General features: G+C 49.1%; 1 protein-coding gene across 1 annotated transcript in view; it reads left to right on the top strand.

The window, feature by feature from the left end:
- Positions 1-16,854, top strand: part of STAB1 (stabilin 1) — a 194,501-nt gene that overhangs the window by 126,786 nt on the left and 50,861 nt on the right. The window contains exons 47-49 of the mRNA XM_069736838.1: positions 601-747; positions 2,396-2,521; positions 3,431-3,490. Of these exons, the coding sequence (XP_069592939.1) occupies positions 601-747; positions 2,396-2,521; positions 3,431-3,490 (333 nt within the window). The remainder of the gene's footprint in view (positions 1-600; positions 748-2,395; positions 2,522-3,430; positions 3,491-16,854) is intronic.

The following is a 16,854-nucleotide window of genomic DNA, read 5'->3' as shown; positions in this document are numbered from 1 at the left end:
AACAACTTTGCAGGATGCGTTTTTTGCCATAAACTACGCATTGCGATGTATTGCAAAAAACGCCAGTGTGAAAGTAGCCTAAGTTAATTATTTGCTCAGATATCCTACTAGAAATCTCACAGACAGCCAAATCCATCAATTGTCCTAAATATTTGGGGTTTCTCCAGTCTCTTCCCCAACGGCAGATGCCAGGGGAGATGAGAATCAGGTGGTTGGATTTCAAGCAATAAGCCTCCACTGAAGATTTCTGGCAGTATCTTTCTCCCCTCTATCCATCCAGACGACATAAATACTTAACATGTATGTTGGGGGTGCGTCGGCGAAATAGCTGATAGCTGAATTACTGTATAACCAGCCTTGTACAATGCTTATTGCTGGTAGAAAGTGTTTCTAGCAATGGTGCGTGTAATTCGGTGACTTGCAGATCTATGTTGTACCTATTCTGCCAAACAGAGCTTCAATTATTTTGTTTAGTCTTCTGCACATTTTAATGAGACACCCAATGATCATGAATTATCCGCGTCCTCGGCGTCTGATCATCGCGTTGCGCTGCCGTGTTACTACAGGAGAGAAACTGTTGTGCTGTATATCATATTTCAGATTGCAGAGTGGACGAAAAATAATCTTCTGATCCATTTACTCCGACATCACATAGTAAGCTGTCAAAAGCTTCTTAGTGACGACCTTCAAAAAATATCATCTTTAACTACAATTCCTGGTGGTACCATAAGATTTTCTACAAAGAATGTAAGTAAAGTAATAATAAACCTATGGTAATAAAGTTAATAATAATAAAGTGATGTTTCTGCATCTTCTGTGCAACCAACAATAAACCACATTCATGCTGTGTTTTATCACCTTTCATGAAGAGAGTGAGAGCGATTGTGCCTTGGATGTGGATATTTGGGATTAGATGTTGTCATTTAACAGCCGTGGACTCTTACATGGGAAGTATAAGTGACAAAGCAGAGGTTATAGAAGGAAAACATTGCAACATTCTTGATGAAACCCAATTGCAAAAATGATTTTTGGCCCCAAGAACATGCAATTAAGTAAGAAATAAAAAAGTTCCCAAAGGTGCACAACCACTTTGTCATCTATACATACTAATGTGGTCCAAACCCAAAGGTTAGACATGTTGGATTAGTGAGCCCCTTTGTTGTTTTTCTGGGATACAAGCTGCCACCAGAAGTGTCAGGCAGTGGCTTACTCAATCTCTGTCGGCTAAGCCAAGCATGCATGTGTTTGAGGGAGTCTGGATAGACCGCAATCAGCCATTGCTATCTAAGGTGTAACCTCACTCATGGGAGCACCCAGATCCTGAAACAAACCATTACAGTCTAGCTGTGGCTGGTTTCCCATATAAAAGCATAGTGCTTGCAAGCTCTTTTCTATCGATCTTGTATGCGCTGACCAGATTGCTGAATCCGACCTCCAGATAAAACAACCTCTTTTACTATCGTATTGTATTGCAGTCCAATACAACACATTGGATCACATGCAACGTTGTGGAGTGCAGAATGATATCAGTCAGACGTACAGTTCAGTGAAAAGATTTGCAGGTCTCTGGTCCGGCGTCCACATTGGTACTCAGTGGCAGTCTGACCAAGTTAGTGCAAACTTCTTCAGCCACCATTTGTATTTTGGCATGACGTCATGTGAGGGTTAGTCACTAGACGTCAGGTATGATGCACGTTGTGGGATCTTGTAATCACAAGAGGCGACCAGGATGCTGACCTTCGAGTTCTGGCAGAGGATGAACCCAGCACTACTTGGTCTAGCTGCCACAGAGTACCGACATGCTGGACCACGATTTGCAAACTTTTTTGCTGATCTTGAGTCATAGGTGCTACATAAATTCTCAGGATAGTTTAACCTTAAAGGGTTTGTCCGGTTTTAAGTTACAAGTCTACAGACACTCTGTGATGGCAGACTTGTGAATCTTCACATTACCCACACTGCGCACAAAGAGGATTCTCCAGTGCCAGTGCTGGAAGCAGTCATGTTACCAAAAGTATGTGATTTGCATATTTCCGGCCACATTCCGACAAGACTGAATCCTGCCTCACTCAATACACTTTCCTTGAGCAAGGCTGGATACAGTCTAGTCTGCTTGTGACCGCAAGTATGCAAATCACATACTTGCAGTCATGCTCCCTGCGCAGGCAGTGGAAAACCCTCCAAGTGCACGCAATGTGAGGATTCAGAAGTCTGCAGTCACATATAGCGACTGTAGACTTGTAGCTTAAGACCGGACAATGCCATTAAAGAGCAATGAAACGGCACATGTTTGGTGTAGGCTCATTTACTTCACTCCTGATTTTCCTTAATATAATTTCCTTGAGACTTGCACTAATACACAAGTTTATTGAAATTCTTTTTTTATTATTTTTAGGGTGAAGTGTACTTAAATGATTTTGTAAGAATAACGAAGAGTGATATAATAGCAACAAATGGAGTCATTCACATTATTGACCAGGTTTTGATCCCAGAAGTTCCTATGAACAGTAGTTTAAATATGGTAAGTATATGATCTACTCTATTTATATTAATACTAAAGATGAAAGCGGATCTGTCACCAGATTGTACATTATAAATGTATATCTAAGATTTGATGGGGCTGGTGTACGTAGTCTGAAAAGTTTGGTCATAATCACTGTATAAATATGCTATTAAAATGAGCATGAGTGCAGTTAAAGAGAATGACAGTTGGTACTGATGAGATTCTATGTAGAGGGGAGGGGTCACGAGGAGGGAGGAGCTCTGCCTCTGGCTCTGGCTCCTCCCCCTCACCGCTACGTAGAATCTTATCAGTACCAACTGTCATCTCCTATCTCAGTAATGTAACGTTCCTTCTTCACTGAATACAGATTTTAGCCATGAATTATGAATTTTGAGAATGAATGATCTGTTCAGGAGGAGAATGATAATATTTATTATTCTATTGATTTATGAAATAAAAATTAAAATGACGGTTACACTTTAAGGTGCATTTGCAATGAAAGATTATCGTGAATGTCCCTAGGAACGCTCTTTTGACAATAATCTAGAAGTGTAAACTGACGAGAAGCTTGTTCGTAAGGTGAAATGATGTTTTGTGCTGAACAAAAGATCATTGTTCTCAGGAGCACATTGCCTGTGTAAACAGAACCTGTGCTGACGAGAAAAAAGGCAGCCTAAACTCACTGGATGATCTATATTATGGGTCTTTCAAGGAGCATCTGAGGCCGGGTTGTCCTCTCATAAGTCAGACATTTCTTATTTTATCCTGTGGTTGGGGGGTTTGATCTCTCTGTTAAAGCAAGGAATCTGCAGCTCTATATCAGACAAACAGTTAGTTTGGCAGCTTTGTAGATGACTGGGTATAAATGTTAACTTGTAGGATATGGTGTATATTGTGTTTGAATATTTTTAATTAATTTATCTGCAGTTAAATATAACCGAAGTTGCGGATTTCTACGGGTATTCGAAATTTATCCAACTTTTGCAGGTAATCCTTGCTTTATTTAGAGTTTTTTTTTAATTATTTTTTCATAATGTACTCAATTCAGAATATTTTGTTTGACGAGTGATGTAAATGAAACCATAATGCTCGCCTGCAGCGATGGATTGTATAGGTCTGTAGAGACAAAAAATGAGGGCACTACTATAAATATAAGTAAATGGGATCACTGACCACGCGCTAAAGAAATATGAGCAAACAAAGAAAGTAACCTGTAAAGGCAAGGATCACCATTGAATATACAAGATTTAACAAAATTATCTTTATTCAAAATTAGACAAGCAAAACAAGTCGTGATTTAAAAACAATAAAAAAACCCAAAGGTTTTTAGTTTAACAACAACACGGAAGGTCATGTAAGTACCCTCCAGACGCCTCCACTATGTGCTCCGGGAGTGTGCTGAGGTCAGGCACACTATACAAAAAAAAAAACATATAAACAGTACAAAGTATGCAAAGCTCAAAAAAACTCCAAAATTACAAAATATGAAAATACATCCTTTGACTGTAAATAATTGAACCCCTTTAACGGGAATATAATAATTCCTGAGAATGGAAAGAGTAAGGAAGTATCCCTATAAAGGGAAATAATAAACACAAGTCAGAGAGAAAGAAGAAAGGGCCAATAAATAAGGCTGTATAAGACCTGTTGGAATCTAAGAAGAAGGGTCACCCGGTCACATCATAGAGGAGAGGGATTGTATAGGTCTATGTGCCTTAAAGGGTATTTCTCAGCCGCTGCATTCAGTCTTCATTGGAGCACACGGAGAACCATGGGATAGTCTTCTGCCTCCTAGAGGCTGACATTATTACTACATTCTAAATAAAAATTGGCTCCTCCCCAGCAGACTATACGTCGCCTACTTGCCGCAGGCTCCCTCAGTTTTGTGTAGTGTCAGTTGGAGCCAAGGTCTGTCCCATACCGGTCCTAGTCGTTAACCGTCTCTATTTTTTCAGCTGGATCTTGTTTAGGGTAACGGGGTTTAATTCTGCGCTCTGTTTCACCCACGCATACTCTCGCGGCAGTATGGCTGGACCAGAATACTTTAACACTGTCAGAGGTCAAGTACTGGGTTAATGGTCTGTAAGCCATCCAGCTCCTGCCCACCCACCCCACATAGCGTGCATTTGGCATGGAGCAGAAGACTAGTTTCGGATCTGTAGCACAGGTGAATATAGCCCTGTTGCGACTCTGTGTGACTCCACCTCCTCTCCCCCTCCCTCATTTTTTTTCCTTCCCCCAGTCTCTGTCTTATAGGGTAGTTTGGGAAAGCGGGAAAAGCTAGAACTGGGGCTGGTGATTTGGAGGCTCGGCTCGGCGCTGTAATGCCCGGCTGCCAGGTCCTGTCAGTGGCTCGGAGTTCTGCTGCGCTGCCACATGTGCTAGACAATTCGCTGCTGTGTGGCGTGTCATTTCGGTCTGCCCTGCTGGTCTTCAGAGATTGCCCCCTACTCTTTCTGTGCTGAGTTCGTAAGATTACCTCGGTCAGGTGGCGTGGACTGCGTGGCGGCCATTGCTTGATAGTGCTGCCTATGCCCTGCTGTGGCGGTCCTGTGCCTCTGGAAATACTGCAGCGCTGTGGCAGCGCTGTAGTTAATCCTTGGGCGTCCTGCTGGCCATTGGGATTCTCCATCGTGCCATGGTCAATCCGTGCCGCCACTGAGCCCAGCCAATAGCGTGTTCGATGGTCATATGCGTTAACTTATCCGCAGCGCTTCCCAGAACCCACCCCATTAGCCTCACCCCTTTTTATTCCGACAGTGCTATACCGCACGGCAGTATTTTGAATACAGCGCCTGTATGGGATCCTTAGTTGCATCGTCCTGTTTCTGGCACTCACCAGAGCACAATGGACCCCAGTGACAGGGGTGCTCTTCTGGGACCGCAGAAAGGGTAGGGTATTGACATCTGGAGGCTGATATATAGTTATTTTCAGTAACTTTTCTTAAAGCACTGCTCACTGTCGTTTTTTCAACCGCTCTCTGGCACTTATAATGTCTAAAGATGACCGTGAATGCCCATCAGCGCAGCCCGCACTAGTCACTTATTGTGCATGTTTAGCCTGCAATAATAAGTTTTCCACTGAGCGATCGGTGACCTACTGTACCCTCCTGTACACCTCCACCTCCCTCCCTGATTACATCTGCTCAAGGAACCTCTGTAGTGTCAGAAGAGACTTGGGCTTGTGATCAAGCCCAGTCAGTAGCCAAACTATCCAGGGTGTCCAGGATGCTGGTTCCTGTTGTAGAGCATTTGCCAATGGCAGTTGTCATCCCAGTGGCTCCATCCACTGCTGTGAGTGAGTTGGACTCTCCTGCCACACCACACCAGTATGGCCGGTCTCGACCGAGATCCAAGCCGCCTCGCTTTACCTCATCCTCCATGTCTACCTCTCTGGGAATACAGCCAAGATCTTTCTCCCTCTCTCAGGAAGTACACTCTACCCCCCCCCCCCCACGCTCTGACTCTAGTTCCAGCTCAGAGTTTGCGTTAGACCCAGTGGAGGGAAATGGTGGAAAGTCTGGTGTCTGCTGTTGACTCCTCTCAAGGGGTGATGTCAGATGACCCCCACCCTCCACTGAAACAGAGTTCTTTAGCAGAGACATGTGCGTGGCTAGGTCTTTTTCTAGCTATGAAGAATTTGGGGAAGTCCTACAGAAGGAATGGGAACACCCTGAACATTCAGGAACCCAGTCAAATTGAGGTGGTATACACAATTCCAGTGAAGTTGGTGGCATCCTGATCCGCTCTGCCTGTGATAGATACTCCCATATCTCATCTATGTAGGAGAACTACCTTACCTTTTGCTGAAGTAGTGGCACTTAGAGATCACACAGGCAAATGTATAGAGTCTGTTTCAAAGTCCGCCTTTGAAGCAGCGGGCTTTGCCCTCTACCTTGCTTTTGCTGCTGTTTGGGTATCCAAGGCAGTTACTGCTTGGTCAAAACATTTATGGTGCGGTATTCTGGCTGGTTCCCATGAGGCAGAGCTAGCTGATATTGCAAACCAGATCACGCAGGAAGGCAGCAGATATTTATGTTCGGCACCATTAGATACGGTTGATTGCTCTGCCCAGGTGGCTAACAATTATGTGGCCATTCCTCATCGTATCTTATGGCTCAAAGTATAGAGAGCAGATTTGGCTTTGAAAAAGTCTCTTACCGATTTATCATTCTAGGATTCACACCTCTTCAGTACTAAATTGGACACGATGATTGCTGACGCCAGAAGTGGCAGAAGCACCCTGCTTCCCCAGGCCAGGGCCCATACGTCCATTTAGAAGATGGGGGGGGGGGAAGGGGCTTTACAGTTCTGCCTCTTTCATCAGTTTCCAGCATCGGAGGTTTCTGGCTATCAGGTAAGATCCAGTGACTCCCAGAGGTCAAGGATGTCATCCTTTAAATCTACTCCCGCTGGGCGTTTCTTTGGTTCAGGTGGTAAACCCTCTGGTTCAAGAGGCAGTACAGGAGTTAACATCTGATGAGCGACCCCCACTCAAGGATTTTTCTCGGGTGGGTGGCCGCCTCCTACTCTTCAAGGAGGCTTGACTGGGGGAAGTCATTGATATATGGATCAGAGAGGTCATCTCTTCTCGCTACTGGATAGAGTTTGGCGCTCTTCCGCAAAATAGTTGTCCCCCCATATCTCCCAGTATAAGAGCCAGTTTCAATGAAGCTATAGCATCCCTGCTTCAAGCAGGATAATCATGAGGGTTCCTCCTGCAGAACTCTTCAGAGAGGTCTACTCCAACCTATTCGTCATCCCCAAAAAGGATGGTTCGATACAACCCCTTCTGGATCTGAGACGACTGAACAAATGGGGGCGGCTGTGTCACTTCAGGATGGAGTTGCTCTGGTAAATTGTGGCATCTATGGAAGTGGGGAGTTTGATAGACATTCAGGATGCCTATGTTCATGTATCTATCTTTCCAGCTCATCAACAATTTCTTCTCTTTGCAGTCAACCAGGATCACTTTCAGTTCAGGGCCCTTCCATTTGGGCTGCAAGGGTGCCAAGGGTGTTTACAAAGGTTCTGGCCCCAGTTATGGCTTCACTCTGGACCAGGGGGCTGGTTGATATTCTGATCAAGGCGCCTTATTTTCCCAGAATCTGGAGAGTTGGCAGATTGTTCTAGATTCTCTGGAACAATTTGGTTGGAGTGTCAACAGGGCAGTGTCCGCTTTCATTCCAACATGGTGGCTTTGGTTTCTAGAGATGATATTCAACATGGTTCAAGTGCTAATCTTCCTTTCCAAGGGTAGAGACTAGCAATCCTCTGCCCAAATTCTGAAATAGCCAAATAGATATTCTCCCTGGTTTTGCATGAGAGTTTTGGGGAAAATGGTAGTCCTGTTTCCACAATTTAATTCAAGGCCCCTACAGAACACACTGTTGGCCTTTTGAGACAGGTCAATTCAATTAATCTCTACACCATTCAGTCTTTCGGATGGTGGTTGATGTTACCCCTATTAATACATGGTCACGTATTCCGCCTCAACTAGTGGCAAGTTTTGACCACGGATCCCAGAGTTTTCAGATGAGGGCTCACCTTGCTCCATGGACATATCATTGGTGCAACATCTGTGGCCGCACGAGGTTCCAAGTGGTAAGGGGTTTCATTTCTACCTCCAAAGCAGGTGCAATTTTGCTTTTTTAGTAAGTCTTGAGCTGCAAATGGCCCATATATTGTTCTTGCACAGGGGCTCTTTTCTGTCTGTGTCTACCAATGACCTAGTTATAGGTATGCCCATCAGGATCCAGTCAAACAATGCCATGGCAGTGGCCTATATCCACCGTCTAGGAGCGATGTCAGAGGTGGAAAAGATACTGAAAGATTCCTCTGATCTCAGCAGTTCATATACACAGAGTGGACAAGTGGGTGGCAGACTTCTTGAGCCATCAGCAGGCAGAGGCAGGTGACTGGGCTGTTCATCCAGATGTGTTTGAGCAGATTTGCCATCAGTTGGTCACCAGATGTAGGTCTGTTGGCCACCAGATTGCACCACAAGTTACCAAGATTTGTAACAAGATCTCGGGATCCTCAGACAGTTGCTGCTGATGCATTGGCAATTTCCTGGTTCAAGTTCTCCCTTCCTTACCTATTTCCTCCTTTACCTTTTCTGTCCAGACCTCTCAAGAAAGTCAAGCCAGAGGTGATTCCAGTTCCAGTTATTCTCATCGTACCAGACTGGTGCTGGAGGACCTGGTACGCGGACGTGATAAAACGTTTGGCTGATGTCCCTTGGACTCTTCCTCACCGTCTAGATCTTCTGTCTCAGGGTCCATACTACCGCCAGAATTTACAGTTACTCAATTTAGCTGTTGAAGCCGTGATTCTGAGGGCAGATTTGTCAGAATCAGTCATCCAAGCTATCATAGGGACACAGAAGCCCTCCTCGCTGCCCATCTATCACCGCACTTGGAAGACCTGCTTTCGCTGGTGTGAGTCCTCGGGATTTTTCTCAAATGTCCTTTTCTCTGCCTGTACTGCTCTCCTTCTTGCAATTGGAGGTTGTAGTCAGGGTTGGTGCTTAGTTCTGTCAAGGGATAAGTTTCCATCTTGTCTGTTTTATTTCAGAGAGATGTGGCCTCTAGACCACAGATCCAGGACCTTTCTTCAGAAAGTAGCACACTAGACCACCCTATCACCCCCTTGATTTGTGGGACCTTAATCTAGTCTCGGAGGCTCTTCAGTCTCCACCTTTTGAGCCCTTCAGACAGACTCCGTGCTTTGTTTTGCTTATAAGGTAGCTTCCCTTATAGCCATCACCTCTATTAGGTGAATATCGTAGCTTGTGGCTCATTCTTGTCAAGCTCCTTACCTTATCCTGCACCAGGATAAGGTAGTGTTGAGACCTGTTCCATCCATCCTCCCTAAGGTGATTTTGTCTTTTCATCTTAACAAGAACATTGTTTTGCTTTCCTTTTGTCCTGCACTTTCTTATCCCATTGAGAAGGCTCTGCATAAAATAGATGTTATCAGGACTGTATGGTGATATTTATCAGCAACCACTCCATTTAGAAGGTGAGATTACTTGTTTGTCATACCAGAGGGCCCTCACAGGGGTCTGGCCACCTCTAAGGGTACCGTCTCACAGTGGCACTTTTGTCGCTACGACGGTACGATTCGTGACGTTCCAGCGATATCCATACGATATCGCTGTGTCTGACACGCAGCAGCGATCAGGGATCCTGCTGAGAATCGTACGTCGTAGCAGATCGTTTGGAACATTCTTTCGTCGCTGGATCTCCCGCTGACATCGCTAGATCGGTGTGTGTGTGACACCGATCTAGCGATGCGTTCGCTTGTAACCAGGGTAAACATCGGGTTACTAAGCGCAGGGCCGCACTTAGTAACCCGATGTTTACCCTGGTTACCAGCGTAAATGTAAAAAAAAAAAAAACAGTACATACTTACATTCCGGTGTCTGTCCCTTGCCGTCTGCTTCCCGCACTGACTGACTGCCGGCCGTAAAGTGAAAGCAGAGCACAGCGGTGACGTCACCGCTCTGCTTTCCGGCCGCTGGGCTTACACAGAGCAGAGAAGCAGAGCGCCGAGGGACAGACAGCGGAAGGTAAGTATGAAGTGTTTTTTTTTTTTTTTACTTTTACGCTGGTAACCAGGGTAAACATCGGGTTACTAAGCGTGGCCCTGCGCTTAGTAACCCGATGTTTACCCTGGTTACCAGTGAAGACATCGCTGAATCGGTGTCACACACGCCGATTCAGCGATGTCTACAGGGAGTCCAGCGACCAAATAAAGTGCTGGACTTTCTGCAGCGACCAACGACATCACAGCAGGATTCTGATCACTGCTGCGTGTCAAACTGAACGATATCGCTAGCCAGAACGCTGCAACGTCACGGATCGCTAGCGATATCGTTCAGTGTGACGGTACCTTTAGGGTTAAGGTGAACTCTACGCTTCCTGGGAGGTTCGCCACCAGGCATCGGTCTTCCAACTCTATAAGGGTACCGTCACACTAAAACGACGCTGCAGCGATATGACAACGATGTCGATTGCTGCAGCGTCGCTGTGTGGTCGCTGGAGAGCTGTCACACAGACAGCTCTCCAGCGACCAACGATCCCGAAGTCCCCTGGTAACCAGGGTAAACATCGGGTTACTAAGCACAGGGCCGCGCTTAGTAACCCGATGTTTACCCTGGTTACAAACGTAAACGTAAAAAAACAAACACTACATACTTACATTCCTGTCGCGTCCCTCGGCGCTGTGCTTCTCTGCACTGACAGTGAGCGCCGGACAGCCAGAAAGCAGAGCGGTGACGTCACCGCTGTACTTTACGGCTGGCCGGCGCTCACCAGTCAGTGCGGGAAGCTGAAGGCGAGGGACATGACCAGACACCGGGAATGTAAGTATGTAGTGTTTTTTTTTTTACATTTACACTGGTAACCAGGGCAAATATCGGGTTACTAAGCGCGGCCCTGCGCTTAGTAATCCAATGTTTACCCTGGTTACCAGTGAAGACATCGCTGAATCGGCGTCACACACGCCGATTCAGCGATGTCAGCGGGAGATCCAGCGACAAAATAAAGTTTCAAACGTTCTGCTACAATGTACGATTCTCAGCGGGGTCCCTGATCGCAGTAGCGTGTCAGACACAGCGAGATCGTAAGGATATCGCTGGAACGTCACGGATCGTGCCGTCCTAGCGATCAAAGTGCCACTGTGTGACGGTACCCTAAAGCAGCTACTTGGTCATCAGTACAATACTGTACCTTCTCCAAGTTTTACAGGGTCCACACATGTGTTTCTGCAGATGTAAGTCTTGATAAGAAGATTTTGCAGTCGCTAGTTGCTCAGGCTTCAGCCTGAGCAAGAGTGAAGAATTTGGCGGTAACATTCTATTATTTATTTTCCCACCCCAGGGACAGCTTTAGAATGTCCAATGGTTCTCTGTGTCCCTCAATGAAGCAGCTGAGAAATTAAGATTTTTGGTACTCAACGTAAAATTTGTTTCTCTGTTGTCTTCATTGGGGGACACAGCACCCACCCTAAGTTTCCCAGTTGGGCATGCCTTTATGTAGTGTTCCACTCTCAGGGTGTAATTGAATTATTTTTTCAAATGCATTAGGTTTTTTGTTTCTCCTAGTACATAGGACAAGTTGTGATGCACAGATCAATTATGTACATGCCTACCTGACATGTTGAAAATGCTGCCGGTAACATGGCAAGGTTGGCAGCGCAGGTGCATTACATATATAGGGTTTTTTTTCAGTGAGAAATATCAGTTTAACTTGCACTGATTCATATCTCGGCTTAATCTGAGCTTCTGAGTCAGGTAGGCGGAGCTGATCACATGGCACTACTAAAGGGAAGATCAAAAAAAAATTTTATCGCCTCTCATTGGGGGACACAGGAACCATGGTGTATGCTGCTGCCACTAGGAGGCTGACACTATGCAAATAAAAAAGTTAGCTCCTCCTCTGCAGCCCACCGACTGGCATTATACTCTTCAGTTTAGCTTAGTGTCAGTAGGAGGTGGACACGGGTCTTTCATTAGACCCTTATCTACCTCAATGTGCGTCGTTTTCTTTACAGGTTTCCTTGCAGGGATACAGGGTGAGCAGTCACACCTGTAGTCCCACAATACGGACTATGAGTACGGCGTGTACTGCCACCCCGTATCCTCATAGATCCCTCTCCAGGACCAAGATCCTAGCACACAAGCGTGCTCAAAAGTCCGGTCCTGGTTCCGACCCCCACCCACTCGCCCACCAGAGCCTGTCGGTCGGCGGAGACGAGGACGTCCATTAGCCCCTGGACGTCTCACCCCCTTTTAAGGTTAGTACCGGCGTGGGATGTTTTTAGGTGAGTATTCTCCCCCTTCCCATCCCAGATCTTTGATAGGGGGGTTCTTGTTTGGGGCTCCCTGTCGACCGCTTTCCCGGCCATCGTCTGTATCTTCCACGATGGCGCGGCCGGTATTCCGTCTTTCTCAGTGCCCCTTTGACCACTTTCTCGGAGCTACAGACCGGCGCTGCAGTTTTTCTTCTCTGGGCACATCCTCAGCGGGGCAGCCCTGCAGGCGGTCGCGCCGCTTCTCGCTGCGGTGCATTGTGCTGGCGCCGCAGGAGGTTGTTATCTGCGGCCCCTTCTGCGACGCAGCCCTGCAGGCGGTCGCGCCGCTTCTCGCTGCGGCGCATTGTTCTGGCGCCGCAGGAGGTTGTTATCTGCGGCCCCTTCTGCGCAGCCCTGCAGGCGGTCGCGCTGCTTTCCCCTGCGGCGCATCGCCCTGGCGCCGCAGGAGGGTGTTTTTTCTGCGGCGTCCTTCAGCGGCGCAGCCTAGCAGGCCGCGGCTCCTGCGGCTCAGCCTTCCTCTCGCCGCATTGTTCCGGCGCGCTATTTCGGCGCCGCGGCTTCTTTTCTCGGCCACCGGTGCCTAATTTAGGCCCCGGCTACTGCCGGGGCCTACTTCCGATTTTTCGGCCTCTCCATTTCCGCTCCTGCAGGCGGGCTTTTTTCCCGCCCGACATTCTGCGCCCTGCCCACCGGCGCCTCTGCGTCTGGCTCCACCCCCCCTTCCTCGTGGGTCTTTCGGCCGGTCTGCACCGCTTCTCAATCCTGGCCAGAGCAGCAGCAGCCTCGCAGTGCCTCACACAGCGCGCCACGCTCCTTCACTCGTCTTCTGTGGCTCAGCATCGCAGAATCAGCTCCTCAGGGAAGTTCTCCGCGAGGACAAGTGGGACATCTTCCAGGACCGGGTCCGTGAGTAGCTGCACTGCAGACTGACACCCTTCTCTGCCCCTCTGTCCCCTAACCCACTGGCATCTTCAGGGATCTCTCAAAATGTCTTCTAAAGGGGGCCGCTCTCGCCCCCCTACTTCTTCATCTTCTGCCTTAGTCACGTACTTTGCATGTTCGTCCTGTAACAGCAAACTTCCCTCAGGTCAGTCCTCCCCGCTGTGTCAGTCCTGCAGCAACCCGATTGTTCCCACTGCCCAGGATCCCCCGGCTGTTCCGCCCGAGAGTGATCCCCCCATCCCAGGCTGGGCCGCCTCTCTGTCCCAATCGGTGGCCGATTTAACACGAGTATCTCAAACCTTGGTGTCCGCGCTGGATCGGTTACCCCTGCAGACCCCTGCCGTGGCCAGCGGGTCGCAGGAACCGCCACCCGAGACCTCCTTGCCAAGCTACAAAAGGTCCAGACAGGAACGTCGGTCTGAGTCCTCTTCGCGTTCCATCTCGCCGCCCGGCCCTCCCCTGCGGTTGGTGTCGCACCGATCCTCCTCCCCTGAGTCAGGCGAGGCTTTATTGGATGCGCCCTCAGAGGAGATTTCGGAGCTGGATCCTAGCCAAATCGCCACCATGAGTGAGTCGGTCCAGAACCTCATTCGGGCTATAAACCAAACCTGTGGCATTAAGGTTCCCTCTACGGAACCCGCAGATCAGGCGGTTTCGTTTAGACGGGCCAAACCACCTTCAAAATTTTTCGCTCCTCATCCTGAATTCGAGGAAATCTTGGCCAGAGAGAGAGAGAATCCGACCAGACGTTTTCAGAGGGGAAAACGCCTGGGGGTGTTATATCCTTTTTCACCAGAACTTACCGCCAATTGGACGGTCTCCCCCTCGGTGGATCCCCCTGTTTCCAGGTTGTCCACCAACACGGTGCCACTGTCCGGCGGAGCATCTCTGAAGGATTCTAACGACAGAGTTATAGAATCCTTCGCGAAATCGGCCTTTGAAGCGGCTTCAGCAGCGCTATGTCCAGCTTTTGCTTCCACTTGGGCTTCAAAATCCATCTCAAAATGGGCCAAGGATCTACGGCGAGGTATCCTGGACGGGGCTCCTCCCGCGCAATTAGCGGAACTTGCCAACCAGATTTCCCACGCTGGTGAATACCTGGTTTCCGCATCCCTGGATGTCGCGTCTTGTGCGGCTCAGGCTTCCAGCAATGCCGTTGCCATCCGCCGGACCGTTTGGCTCAAGGCCTGGCAGGCGGACTTGTCATCCAAAAAGTCCCTCACTAGTCTGCCCTTCCAGGGCTCTCGTCTCTTTGGTTCCCAGCTGGACCAGATCATTAAGGACGCCACTGGGGGCACAAGCTCCCTTCTCCCCCAGGCTAAACCTCGTCGCCCTCCTCCTAGACGGCAGTTTCGCTCGTTTCGGCCTTTTCGTTGCTTCGCTGCATCAAACTCTTTTTCCCAGCAGCAACAGAGGCCACAGGCACGTCAAGAGAAGAAGGCGGTGTCCTTCAGGCCCACTCCGTCCTGGCGTCCTCGCTATTCCCAGGGTAGATCGTCCAGGCCCAGGACTGGAAGATCCACTTCCGCATGACTCTCGGCAAGACTCCAGCCCAACTTCCAGGTTGGGGGGCCGTCTTCTCCGTTTCAGGGACGTCTGGATTTCCGCAGTAGAGGATGCATGGGTCAGGGAAGTTGTATCCTCGGGATACAAAATAGAGTTCGCCTCCCGACCCAGAGATCGTTTCTTCCAATCTCGTCCTCCAAAAGATCCCGCTCTGGTTCCGGGCTTCTTCGCAGCCATCGCTTCTCTGCTCAGATCCGGGGTAATCGTTCCCGTCCCAGAAAAGGAACGGTACACGGGTTTCTACTCGAACCTCTTTGTGGTACCGAAAAAAGACGTCAAGGTTCGTCCCATTCTGGACCTCAAATTGCTGAACAGGAGGGTTCGCCTGAGACAATTCAGGATGGAATCCCTTCGTTCAGTAATTGCTTCCATGGAGGCTCAGGAATTTCTATGCTCTATAGATATCCAGGACGCCTACCTACATGTTCCAATATTTCCCGGACATCACCGTTTCCTGCGCTTCGCAGTGCAACAAGATCATTTTCAGTTCGTCGCCCTGCCGTTCGGTCTCGCAACCGCGCCAAGGGTGTTCACGAAAATCATGGCAGCGCTGATGGCCATTTTGAGAGTCAGAGGCTTGGTCCTGTTTCCATACCTCGACGACATCCTCATCAAGGCTCCGTCCTTTGCTCAGGCCCACGAAAGCTTGTCCATTGTTCTCGACACCTTATCCCGTTTCGGATGGCTGGTCAACCGGAAGAAGTCCTGCCTTATTCCTTCTCAGCGCATCATCTTTCTGGGCATGCTCTTCGACACTCGTCAGTCCAGAGTCTTCCTTCCCAAGGACAAGAGATCCACCCTTTGTCGGGACATACTCTTGCTCCAGGGTCCTCGGCCTCCCTCCCTCAGATCGGCCATGAAGGTTCTGGGGAGGATGGTAGCTACCTTGGAAGCGATTCCCTTCGCCCAATTCCATTCTCGACCCCTTCAGCAAGCCATTCTGTCTCAGTGGGACAGGTCGGTCTTCTCCCTGGATCGGCCGATCAGACTCTCCTTTCGGGTCAAGCGGTCTCTCAACTGGTGGCTGACGTCTCCTCTCATCTCCCAGGGCAGGTCCTTCCTTCCGGTTCACTGGCAGGTGGTGACAACGGATGCCAGCCTGATCGGCTGGGGTGCGGTTTTTCGCCACCTGACGGTTCAGGGCCGTTGGTCGCCGCAGGAGTCTGCTCTGCCGATCAACGTCCTCGAAATTCGGGCCATCTTTTTGTCCCTCCGCCATTGGGAAAGGATCCTCAAGGGCCTTCCAGTCCGGATCCAGATGGACAACGCCACGGCTGTGGCATATGTCAACCATCAGGGGGGGACTTGGAGCTCCTTGGCCCTTGCCGAGGTATCCAAGATCCTCCTTTGGGCAGAGGCAACGGTTCCGGTGATATCCGCGGTGCATATCCCCGGCGTGGAAAACTGGGCCGCCGACTTCCTCAGCCGCGAGGGTCTCGCGGCAGGGGAATGGTCCCTGCATCCGGAGGTCTTCCATCAGATTTGTCTTCGATGGGGAACTCCGGATGTGGATCTCACGGCGTCTCGAATCAACAGGAAGGTTCCGCAATTCGTCTCCAGGTCACTCGATCCTCTCGCAGTGGGCGTCGATGCTCTGGCCATTCCTTGGTCACAGTTCAAGCTGCCCTACCTGTTCCCACCCCTTCCATTACTGCCCAAACTGTTGAAGATCAAAGCGGAAGGGGTGCCGGTCATCCTGATCGCCCCGGATTGGCCCAGGAGAGCTTGGTTTGCGGAGCTCGTCAACCTTCTCGCGGACGCTCCCTGGCGCCTTCCAGACAGGCCCGATCTGCTGTCCCAGGGTCCGATCTGCCACCCGAATTCTCGGTCGCTCAGTTTAACGGCGTGGCTGTTGAGACCGCGGTTCTAAGAGCGTCCGGCCTTTCGGACCGGGTGATTCACACCATGATTCAGGCTCGGAAGCCTTCGTCTTCCAGGATCTACTACCGCACCTGGAAGGCCTACTTCCGTTGGTGCGAGTCCAACCGCGTTCCGCCTATGGTTTTTTCCCTGCCTTCTCTTTT

The sequence above is a fragment of the Ranitomeya imitator genome, chromosome 8 (genome assembly GCF_032444005.1).
Source record: "Ranitomeya imitator isolate aRanImi1 chromosome 8, aRanImi1.pri, whole genome shotgun sequence".
Taxonomy (NCBI): Eukaryota; Metazoa; Chordata; class Amphibia; order Anura; family Dendrobatidae; genus Ranitomeya; species Ranitomeya imitator.
The sequence above is the reverse complement of the archived record's forward strand: the minus strand, read 5'-3'. Positions and strand labels throughout refer to the sequence as shown.